Below are 12,108 nucleotides of genomic sequence, written 5' to 3'. Positions count from 1 at the left end.
GCGAATGGCGGTCGGATGCCGAGCAGTTGCCATACCAAGCGGTGATGCAACCAGTCATGATGCTCTCGATGGTGCAGCTGTAGAACTTTTTGAGGATCTGAGGACCCATGACAAATCTTTTCAGCCTCTTAATAGGCGTTGTCTTGCCCTCTTCACAACTGTCTTGGTGTGTTTGGACCATGATAGGTCCTTAGTGATGTGGACACCAAGAAACTTCAAGCTCTCGGCCCGCTCCACTACAGCCCTGTCGATGCCCTCATTTTCCTGTAGTCACGATCATTTCCTTTGTCTTGCTCACATTGAGGAAGAGGTTATTGTCCTGGTTCCACACTGCCAGGCCTCCTCCCTATAGGCGGTCTTATCAGTCAGTTAACACTTCATGAAATAGGAAGTCTTTAAATGCTTTTTTAATTTACATAAGTGCTTAAAATTTCATGAAAAGTGATATTAGCTGATGAAGAGTTCCTCATAGGACAAAACATATAAGATCTCCTACAGACCTAATTTTGGGCGTATCCCAAAATGTATAGGCTTTGTCCACAAAAAGACACCATTACTATTTATCTCGATTGTGTCCTTCAGATGTTTGTTGGAGGGAAGGTAAAGACCATTAAAGCCTGGGAGGGCAAGAGGGAGATGAATGTTACACGGGTGGGAATGTTTGTCACACAGCCTGTCACTAAGCTGTTGGGGAACAATACCATGCATTTGATTGGTGCACCAGAGGACCAACTCCTGTCCTGGAGGCTGTCAGTCAACAACTGACGGACGTCCATCTGGAATGCACATTCTGTCCAGCCACTCACACTTGACTTTCAAGATGGACCTCCTATGTAAACTCAGCCAAAAAGAAACACCCTCTCACTGTCAACTGTGTTGATTTTCAGCAAACTTAACATGTGTAAATATTTGTATGAACATAAGAAGATTCAACAACTGAGACATAAACTGAAAAGTTCCACAGACATGTGACTAACAGAAATTGAATAATGTGTCCCTGAACAAAGGGGGGTCAAAATCAAAAGTAACAGTCAGTATCTGGTGTGGCCATCATCTGCATTAAGTACCGCAGTGCATCCCCTCCTCATGGACTGCACCAGATTTGCCAGTTCTTGCTGTGAGATGTTACCCCACTCTTCCACCAAGGCACCTGCAAGTTCCCAGACATTTCTGGGGGGGATGGCCCTAGCCCCCACCCTCCGATCCAACAGGTCCCAGACGTGCTCAATGGGATTGAGATCCAGGCTCTTTGCTGGCCATGGTAGAACACTGACATTGCTGTCTTGAAGGAAATCACGCACAGAACGAGCAGTATGGCTTGTGGCATTGTCATGCTGGAGGGTCATGTCAGGGTGAGCCTGCAAGAAGGGTACCACATGAGGGAGGAGGATGTCTTCCCTGTAGTGCACAGTGTTGAGATTGCCTGCAATGACAACAAGCTCAGTCATATGATGCAGTGCACTTCGCCCCAGACCACGATGGACCCTCCACCTCCAAATCGATCCCGCTCCAGAGTACAGGCCTCGGTGTAATGCTCATTCCTTCGACGATAAACGCGAATCTGACCATCACCCACAAAACCGTGAAGAGCACTTTTTGCCAGTCCTGTCTGGTCCAGTGACGGTGGGTTTGTGCCCATAGGCGACGTTGTTGCCGGTGATGTCTGGTGAGGACCTGCCTTTACAACAGACCTACAAGTCCTCAGTCCAGCCTCTCTCAGCCTATTGCGGACAGTCTGAGCACTGATGGAGGGATTGTGCATTCCTGGTGTAACTTGGGAAGTTGTTGTTGCCATCCTGGACCTGTCACGCAGGTGTGACGTTCAGATGTACAGATCCTGTGGAGGTATTGTTACACGTGGTCTGCCACTGCGAGGACGGTCAGCTGTCCGTCCTGTCTCCCTGTAGTACGGTCTTAGGAGTCTCACAGTACGGACATTGCAATTTATTGCCCTGGCCACATCTGCAGTCCTCATGCCTCCTTGCAGCATGCCTAAGGCACTTTCACACAGATGAGCATGGACCCTGGGCATCTTTCTTTTTGTGTTTGAGTCAGTAGAAAGGCCTCTTTAGTGTCCTAGGTTTTCATAACTGTGACCTTAATTGCCTACCGTCTGTAAGCTGTTAGTGCCTTAACGACTGTTTCGCAGGTGCATATTCATTAATTGTTTATGGTTCATTGAACAGGCATGTGAAACAGTGTTTAAACCCTGTACAATGAAGATCTGTGAAGTTAATTGGATTTTTACGAATTATCTTTGAAAGACTCTTTTTTTTGTTGTATATTTACATTGAGGCAGAAGACACGAATGAGTTCTCTATGCTTTTGACAAAGTAGTCTAAACCAATGCGTTTGCTTTGCCTAGCCCATTTGAGACCACATTATTGAACCACAAAGACAAGGAAAAACATACTACACATTTATATAATAGCAAAAATGTGATTTTATTAGACACTTCAATGTTTAAGCTTTGACATTGGTACAATGGTTTCAGACAGTTTATTTCAATAAATTACTGCACATCACCCCTGCATCCATTCAGGCGTTGACATAATGGGCCGACACTCTACTGACAACTTATGACTGACCATCTAGAATTCCTGCTCTCTGAAGAATATTCTCATAAGTCAAACAATTTGACCCATTTTTGATAAAGTAAATAGCAAAACAAGTGCTTACAAACAATTAGCCTATAAAATGGCTAAACATATGCATACATTACAAAATGTAATTCTGTTTAAACTGACATTCACAGTATCTGGTTTTGTCAGCCCAGTTTACCCAGGCCTGTAGACAGGGGGCATTTCTCCTCAGGTTGGAAGGGGTACATTTCACAAGTTTACCAATAGTAAGCTGTTGATAGAATTTAGAGGTGTTCAGTTTGTACCAGTCAATAATAAAACAGGTTTTTGTACCATTATCATAATGATGATTATTATTATCAGTATTATTGTGTGTGGTGCTCTGACAAAGGCTAAATACTGGCCATCCCCTGTGTGCACACACACACAACAGTGAGACATGATAGCAATCAAACAGTATGACAACAGTCTCAAAATGCCCTCCTGGTAAGAATTCCACATTCCCTTTTACAGCGTGGCAGGTTCATGGTATAGGATAACATACTGGGATGGAAGGGGGGATAACAAATGATTCTAGGAATTGGACCACATTCATAATAAATGTGTATTCAAAGGATCTGGACCTTTAGTTGAACAAATAAAGAATAATGAAAACAAATGGAGCTGAGGCACCGTGGAGGATCTATTCCCTAAACCAAAAGGCAACTGAAGTGTTGGTAGCAGGTGTTGGAACTAGTTCAGGGAACAGAACACAACATTTTCAAGGAACAGTATCAGAACAAAAGTGATCTACACTGTTCCTGAACAGAACCGTTATTATAAAAGCATGGGTACCGGATAATAACATTCTTTTACGTTCTGGCAAAAAAAATGCAACAAAGCAGCTATGCAAATCCCTCATTCTGTCACTCAGAAACTTATCCCAGTGTCTGCCTGTCAGCTGGAAATCTTTACCAGTGTGTGCGCGCGCGTAGGCTACCTGCCCCTCCCCTCCGAAGAATAGGCCGTAGCCTACAGAAATTACAAGCAAGATTCAGAAATTAGGGAGAGATTTTTTAACTAGAGAAGAATGTATTAACTTTTTCAATGTTAGTTAAATATACTATAGTTATCATGTTTCACATTGGATTTATTAACTTCAAATAGGAAAGACATGTTTTTATTTTCATTCTGGTGCCGCTCTGCACAGCTTGTTAGCTAGCTAGCCCTGGTCCAACGTTAAGACAACTCTCTGAAGTTCAAAGACATTCAAAGTTCCTCCATAGAAGACACTCTTCTGTAGGTTGAATATTTGTGGGCCTAATTCATATAAATGCATGTAATAAACAAGATGCCCAGCGCTTCAAGCCAAGCCTCCTCTGCTCTCTCTCACTACACAAACAAATTTGCATCTCGCGCCTTACACGTCTGTCCAATGAATGTAAAAAAATAAAAAATAAAAACTATAGCTTACCCGCTCCATTGCAAGCTGCTCTATCCGCACTAATTGGTGAAGTAATTTAATGTTGGCATAAATAAAAAAGAATAAATGACATGTTTAAAAGGGAACAGTAAGGAACGATATAAATCAGTATTTTTGGAGGTTCAAACAGCCTCAGAACTACATTTCCTGTTGTAAAAACAAAATAAGAAACAAAAGGTTCTGTTCAGAACAAAACAAAAAGGAACAAAAATTTGGTTCTAAGCCCTGGTTGGTACAGTGCTTTCGGTAAGTATTCACAGCCTTTTACTTTTTTCACATTTGGTTGAGTTACAGCCTGAATTTAAAATGGATTAAATGTTGATGTTTTGTCACTGATGCAATACCCCATAATGTCAAAGTGGAAATATGTTTTTAGACATTTTTACAAATTCATAAAAATAAAAAGTTGAAATGTCTTGAGTCAATAAGTATACAACCCCTTTGTTTTGTCAAGCCTAAATAAGTTCAGGAGTAAAAATTTTTTTAACAAGTCACATAAGTTACTCATATGTTTAACATGCTTTTTGAATGACATACCTCATCTCATCCACACATAAAGATAATTGTAAGGTCCCTCAGTCAAGCAGTGAATTTCAAACACAGATTGAACCACAAAGACCAGGGAAGTTTTCCAATGCCTCAAAGAAGGGCACCCATTTGTAGATTGGTAAAAATATCCTACGGTTAAGTTATTAATTACATGTGGGATGGCGTATCAGGCATCGTTCCTAACTCAGTTGATGGAGAGGAAGGAAACCACTCTGGGATTTCACCAGGAGGCCAATGGCGACTTTAAAACAGAGTTTAATGGCTGTGATGGGAGAAGACTGAGGATGGATCAACAACATTGTACTTACTCCACAATACTAACCTAACTGACAGAGTGAAAAGGAACCCTGTAAAGAATATTTAATATTCCAAAACATGCATCCTGTTTTCAGTAATACTGCAAGGAATGTGGCAAACCAATTAACTTTTTATCCTGAATACAAAGTGTTATGTTTGGTATGTTAAATTCAATACAACACATTACTGAGCACCACTCTCCATATTTTCAAGCATAGTGGTGGCTGCATCATGTTATGGGTATGCTTTTAATTGTTAAGGACTGGGGAGTTTTTCAGAATAAAAAAAGAAATGGAATGGAGCTAGGCGCAGGCAAAATTTGAGAGGAAAACCTGGTTCTGTCTGATTTCCACCAAACACTGGGAGATTAATTTACCAATCAGCAGGACAATAACTTAAAACAAAAGGCCAAATTTACATGGGAGTTGTTTACCAAGAAGACAGTGAATGTTCCTGAGTGGCCGAGTTACAGTTTGAAAGTCATTTTCCATAAATCTGCAAACATTTCTAAAAACATGTTTTCACTTTGTCATGGGGTAATTGTGTGTAGATGGGTGAAAATCCATTTTGAATTCAGGCTGTTATAACAACAAAACGTGGAATAAGTCAAGGGGTATGAATACTTTCTGAAGGCACTGTAGTTAGTACCATGACAGGTGGAAGAGACTTGACATTCCATGGCTATGTCAGAAATGAGTCGCATTTCCTGACTAGGGTTTCTTACGTTCCTATTGGGTTACATGTACCGAGTCTGTTTCCAGAGGTCATTTATGATGAGTACAAAAGTGCTTAAACATCAAAAACCTAGATTAATATCCCAAACACTTCCTTGTCATAGGTGTTACCATATCACGTACCAAAATAAATACAAATTAAAGCTTCCTTCATAAAATACCAGGAAATATGAGTTATGGTTTAAGGCCATGATGGCAGCATTTGCGTTTGTCAAACAACATTCAAGTGCAATAAAGTGTTCCATGGTATGACAAAGAGTGTACGATAGCTCTCACAAATCTCTGCTATACTACGAGTCCCGTTTGTGGTTTCTTTGATCATGCAATAAGGCACCGCAGTTGAAGCTGGTAAGTAGAGGCTTTTAAAAGAGAAAAAAATACCATCACTCCGTTCTTTGTCATGCACAGAATAAATTCAAATACTCTTTGTAAAAGTTATATAATATATATGAAAACTCTTATGTACAGTTAATTGTCCAATGGTATATATATATCTCTTTCGCTCTCTTTCACACATTACTGTAAAACATTCCCTACATTTGCATGCTTCAAATGCAAGTCACATTTGGAGCTAGGATTGGTTGACACCTCCCAGGGGAAGGTTTTTAAGTATGTACAGCTGATACGCTCAAATGGGACGCCACCCACACAAGCTCTGCCTTCAAACCTCTGGATGCCACCCCCCTCCCAGCTCCCACCCTGTTAGTCCAAACAGGGGAGGGGATCAGATCTTGGCCTCTCTGTTTGAGGTAGCAGTTCCCAGTGCAAAGAACAAGTCCACTCAGGGCTAGTGAGTCTATTAGTGTCAGGGTGGGGAGGGCCTGCTAGTCGCTGGCGCTCCTGAGGGGGGTGCTGTCACTCTGGGAGGCTCTGGGAGTGTGTCCGTTGGACAGTAGAGTCTGTCTGAGCTCTGGCTCACGATCCGTGTCCAGTGTGTCTTGGCGTCTTACGGGGGCGAGTTTCACCGGCTTGTGGAAGGCCTCCTCCTGGGATGGGGAGCACACTAGAGTTGTGTGTCCCGTCCTGTTCACTGAGGGACCTGGGAGAGAACAGAGAGAGAGAACAGAACGCCACGTCAGCCAGTCATTGCACATACACTTATCAAGACATCTATCTGTACAGAGCTCCAGGCTATGGGTTATGAAATGCATCCATATTGCTACGTTTACATGATGAAGCGTAGATCGACATTCCAACCACCAAAATCCTCCCAGATGGTTCCTTGCCAAAAGGTACAGGATCCCAGGACAAGACCCATCTTGCTCCTCTGTGAGTGTGGAAGCGACGGGAACTCAAGGCTGTTTTTCATTTTTACTTAAGGTGGGAGGTATCCTACCAACTACAGTAGAATACACTCAAATATAGGCCGCAGACTATCCATCATGTTCCCTTCATGGTGATTCATCATGGCAGGGTCATCTACACAACTAAGGGCTCCAACCACAGGTTCTCCAGCATTCCCCATCCTGTCCTCAACAGTGTGGAATAGGAAGCTCGCTCTGGGATCCTGAGTGGCGCAGCGGTCTAAGACACATCTCAGTGCTTGAGGCATCACTATAGACACTTTGTTTCATATCCAGGATGTATCACAACCGGCCGTGATTGGAAGTCCCATAAGGCAGCACAGAATTGGCCCAGCGTCGTCTTGCCTAGTTAAAGGAAGGTTAAATAAAAATACATTTAAAAAAATACCTTTTCTGTCGTGGTGGTTTCTCTGTGATGTAAATTCAGGTGGCGAGGAAATCCTTCTGACTCCGTTGGGGGTCCCGTTGGAGAGGGGTCCCGTATCCACCCCTAGGGGTACAGGTACATTGTAGTCCATGTGGTGGGGGTGTTGTTGGTACTCCAGGCCTACAGGTCCCAGCCCCTGGGTGAGATAGTCAAAGTCTGTCTTGGAGTAGCTGTTTCCGTTCTCCATACACTCTGTACACACTACAGCCCCATTGTAACCTATACCAGCAAATAAAGAAAACATCATTATTAAGGCGCCTACACTTTCCCACAATTCCATGAATTTAGAGTAGATGTAAAGCAAACATTCCCTGATGTTAGATAAAAAAAATGACTGAGCGGTCCAGCAGTTCAGTCATGGAGGAGAATTGGAGGTTCATATGGGAACCAAGCTGAAGATTTTACCTGTGTTGTCTATGTGTCCGTTGAGCGGAGGTCCAATGCTAGCCTCCACGCGGATACACACGTCCTGGCGCTCCGAGAGGGTCCCCTGGGAGGACAGGTAGCTGGGGACATCCGGGGGCACGATTGTCTCATCTGGGAGGGGAGGGGAGGAGAGGGGACAGATAACATTAGCACCAGCACAAACTACAGTCAACAACAGAAAATGGATGATGAACAGCCATTTCCTGTGATAACTATAACTATATGAGAGCCCTCTCACCGGTGTTGGTTACGCTGCACTCGTCACTCTTCTTGCGCGTCTGGTAGATGATGCACACCCACACCAGCGAGGTCACCACGATGCTGGTCACCACAGCGATGACGATGATGCCCATAGTGACGGTGCTGGGGCCGGACGGGGCGACGCAGCCGGTCTGGCGGACACTCAGCTGGCTGTGGCCGCGCTCTGTGCCCAGCGTGTTAGACATTACGCACGTGTACCTGCCAGCGTCCTCTAGGGCGGCGCTGCCGATCACCAACAGCTGGTTGCCGGGGGTGAAGTGGTGTCGGTCGGAGGAGCGGAGGGGCTCGTCGTTCCTCAGCCAGGTGATTTTGGGTGGGGGGCTGCCCAGGGCCTTACACTGCAGGGCTACAGTCTCCCCCACCACCACACTATGGTCCTCCAGCTCTTGGGCCAGGTGGGGCGTCTCTGTAGATGGGAGGGAAAGGTCAAAGTCTAATAATCCCACTAGCGCAGACAGGTCATTCCCAACTCTACTTATTACTTTAAACAACATTTTGACAACTGGTGATAGTCCATCACATTTTGTTCAAGTTGATGCATTAATGTACACTACTGGAATAGAGCTGAACAATGTGTTTCCCAGATAACTTCTCAGCAGCGTTAACACTGAACAGTGTGTCTTATAGGGGATTCTTGTGTAGTGACGTCGGGGACAACCGTAGCATTTTAACTAATTACAAACTTCAGCTAACTCAAGTGTTTTGCAACTACATAGCATGTCAGTTAACCTTTGGTTAAGGTTAGGAAAAGGGTTAGGGGAAAGGTTAACTACGCAAAATATCCTAACCGCTAAGTCAATTCTCCTAAATGCTACATTAAATATCCTAACCGCTACGTCAATTCTCCTAAATGCTACATTAAATATCCTAACCGCTACGTCAATTCTCCTAAATGCTACATTAATTATTCTAACCACTGCGTTAATACTCACAAATGCTAATGACGCAAAACAAGCAGTTCGGGCTGTCAATGACAGTGAGCACATCGTGTACATAATTCTAACGAGCGTTTTGTGGAGGCGCGTCCAAAATTGAAAGACAAACGCAACACTGTTTTGTCAATCACCTATCAATTATCACGTTGGAATCAATTGCGCGAGGTTAAATGTCCTGTTAAAACTAACAACTCAAAAACCACACGGAACCTGGGAATAATGTGTAAATCACTGGTTAGGGGACATTTTGTTGAAAACAGTTAGCTACATTTTGAAGTGTTGCATTTTGATTCAAGTGCGTCACCAACGCAGTAAGTGTAAAGCAACACTTTTCTTGTTAATCACTTCCATCAATTTCACACTGAAATCATTAGAACAGGGGAAAATGTTTCGGTATAGCGCTGTTTAAACTAACACTATTCAAAGGCCACAAGGAAACTTGGAATAACCTGTACATGGTTGGTTAGATAAGAACTTGTAGAAGGCTTCTATCTATATTTTGGAATGGCGGCTGTTGATTTTGGGAGACTGACATCACGGAAAATAAAAACAAATGAGCTTTTCTGTTAGTTGATTTCAACGAATTACGACCCGCCATAAAATATCAACAGTGACAACGGTTGGCTGCTTTTAATTAATAATTAGACTTTCAAATCCATGTATTTTTATAGAGAGACCACCCAGATGTATCCATTCCATTTGAGAAAGAAAATGATAGCTAAGTTCTAAGACCTGATATTGTGTCATCGTGTTGAATATAAACTTCTATATCCCCCCAATTAGGTCAAACCGTCAGCTTGTGTGATGTAGTAACAAATACTGTCCACATGTAAATATGTGGACAGTGTGTGTGTGTGTGTGTGTGTGCATACAATAAATACACACACACGAAGTCGGAAGTTTACATACACCTTAGCCAAATACATTTAAACTCAGTTTTTCACAATTCCTGACGTTTAATCCAAGTTAAAAATTCCCCGTCTTAGGTCAGGTAGACTCACCACTTTATTTTAAGAATGTGAAATATCAGAATAATAGTAGAGAGAATGAGTTATTTCAGCTTTTATTTATTTCATCACATTCCCAGTGGGTCAGAAGTTTACATACACTCAATTAGCATTTGGTAGCATTGCCCTTAAATGGTTTAACTTGGGTCAAAAGTGTCAGGTAGCCTTCCACAAGCTTCTCACAATAAGTGGAGTAAATTTTGGCCCATCTCTCCTGACAGAGCTGGTGTAACTGAGCTAGGTTTGAAGGACTCCTTGCTTGCACACACTTTTTCAGTTCTGCCAACAAATGTTCAATAGGTTTGAGGTCAGGGATTTGTGATGGCCACTCCAATACAATGAATTTGTTGTCCTTAAGCCATTTTGCCACAACTTTGGAAGCATGCTTGGGGTCATTGTCCATTTGGAACACCCTTTTGCGACCAAACTTTAACTTAATGACTGATGTCTTAAGATGTTGCTTCAATATATTCACATAGTTGTCCTTCCTCAAGATGCCATCTATTTTGTGAAGTGCCCCAGTCTCTTCTGCAGCAAAGCACCCCCACAACACGATTCTGCCACCCCCATGCTTTACGGTTGGGATGGTGTTCTTCGGCTTGCAAGCCTCCCCCTTTTTCCTCAAAACATAACGATGGTCATTATGACCAAACAGTTCTATTTTTGTTTCATCAGACCAGAGGACATTTCTTCAAAAAGTACGATCTTTGTCCCCATGTGCAGTTGCAAACCATAGTCCGGCATTTTTATGATGGTTTTGGAGCAGTGGCTTCTTCCTTGCTAAGCGGCCTTTCAGGTTATGTCGATATAGGACTCGTTTTACTGTGGATATAGATACTTTTGTACCTGTTTCCTCCAGTATCTTCACAAGATCCTTTGCTGTTGTTCTGGGATTGATTTGCACTTTTCGCACCAAAGTACATTCATCTTCAGAGACAGAATGCGTCTACTTCCTGAGCGGTATAAAGGCTGCGTTGTCCCATGGTGTTTGCTATTGTTTGTACAGATGAACGTGGTACCTTCAGGTGTTTGGAAATTGCTCCCAAAGATGAACCAGACTTGTGGAGGTCTACAATTTTATTCTTGAGGTCTTGGCTGATTTCTTTTGATTTTCCCATGATGTCAGGCAAAGAGGTGCTGAGTTTGAAGGTAGGCCTTGAAATACATCCACAGGTACACCTCCAATTGACTCAAATTATGTCAATTAGCCTATCAGAAGCTTCTAAAGCCATGGCATCATTTTCTGGAATTTTCCAAGCTGTTTAAAAGGAACAGTCAACTTAGTGTATGTACACTTCTGACCCACTGGAATTGTGATACAGTGAAGATTAAGTTAAATAATCTGTCTAAACAATTGTTGGAAAAATGACTTCATGCACAAAGTAGATGTCCTAACCGACTTGTCAAAACTGGTTGAAAAACGAGTTTCAATGACTCCAACCTAAGTGTATGTAAACTACCGACTTAAACTGCACACACACACACACACACACACACAGAGACAGAGAGAACAAAAGTACTGTTGGTTCCATGTTTCATGAGCTGAACTAAAAGATCCCAGAAATGTTACACATGCACAAACAGCGTCTCAATTTGTGCACAAATTTGTTTACATCCCTGTTAGTGAGCATTTCTCTTATGATATAATATAATCCATCCACCTGACAGGTGTGGCATATCAAGAAGCTGATTAAACAGAATGATCATTACACAGGTTCACCTTGTAATGGGGACAATAAAAAACCACTCCAAAATGTACAGTGTTTTCACACAACACAATGCCATGGATGTATCAGGTTTTGAAGGAGTGTGCAATTGGCATGCTGACTGCAGGAATGTCCACCAGAGTGGTTGCCAGAGAATTGAATGTTCACTCTACCATAAGCTGCCTCCAACGTCGTTTTAGAGAATTTGGCAGTACGTCCAACCGGCCTTACAGCCGCAGACCACGTGTAACCACGCCAGCACAGGACCTCCACATCCGGCTTCTTCACCTTCGGGATGTTTCAAGACCAGCCACCCACACAGCTGATGAAACTAAGGAGTATTTCTGTCTGTAATAAACTAATTCTGATTGGCTGGGCCTGGCTCCCCAGTGGGTGGGCCTGGCTCCCAAATAAGTGG

General features: G+C 42.9%; 1 protein-coding gene across 2 annotated transcripts in view; it reads right to left on the bottom strand.

The window, feature by feature from the left end:
- Positions 1–5,409: 5,409 nt before the first annotated feature.
- Positions 5,410–12,108, bottom strand: part of LOC110527965 (leucine-rich repeats and immunoglobulin-like domains protein 1) — a 48,129-nt gene continuing 41,430 nt past the window's right edge. Inside the window, exons 15-18 of one of the 2 annotated variants that reach the window (XM_036983446.1) lie at positions 8,020–8,448; positions 7,761–7,892; positions 7,317–7,574; positions 5,410–6,663 (exon numbers count right to left, since the gene is read on the bottom strand). In XM_036983446.1, the coding sequence (XP_036839341.1) occupies positions 6,449–6,663; positions 7,317–7,574; positions 7,761–7,892; positions 8,020–8,448 (1,034 nt within the window). In that variant the 3' untranslated portion in view covers positions 5,410–6,448. The remainder of the gene's footprint in view (positions 6,664–7,316; positions 7,575–7,760; positions 7,893–8,019; positions 8,449–12,108) is intronic. The other variant, XM_036983447.1, reaches the window with a different exon arrangement.

This window comes from Oncorhynchus mykiss, chromosome 7, assembly GCF_013265735.2.
Source record: "Oncorhynchus mykiss isolate Arlee chromosome 7, USDA_OmykA_1.1, whole genome shotgun sequence".
Classification (NCBI taxonomy): domain Eukaryota; kingdom Metazoa; phylum Chordata; class Actinopteri; order Salmoniformes; family Salmonidae; genus Oncorhynchus; species Oncorhynchus mykiss.
This window is presented reverse-complemented; position numbering and strand designations above follow the sequence as displayed.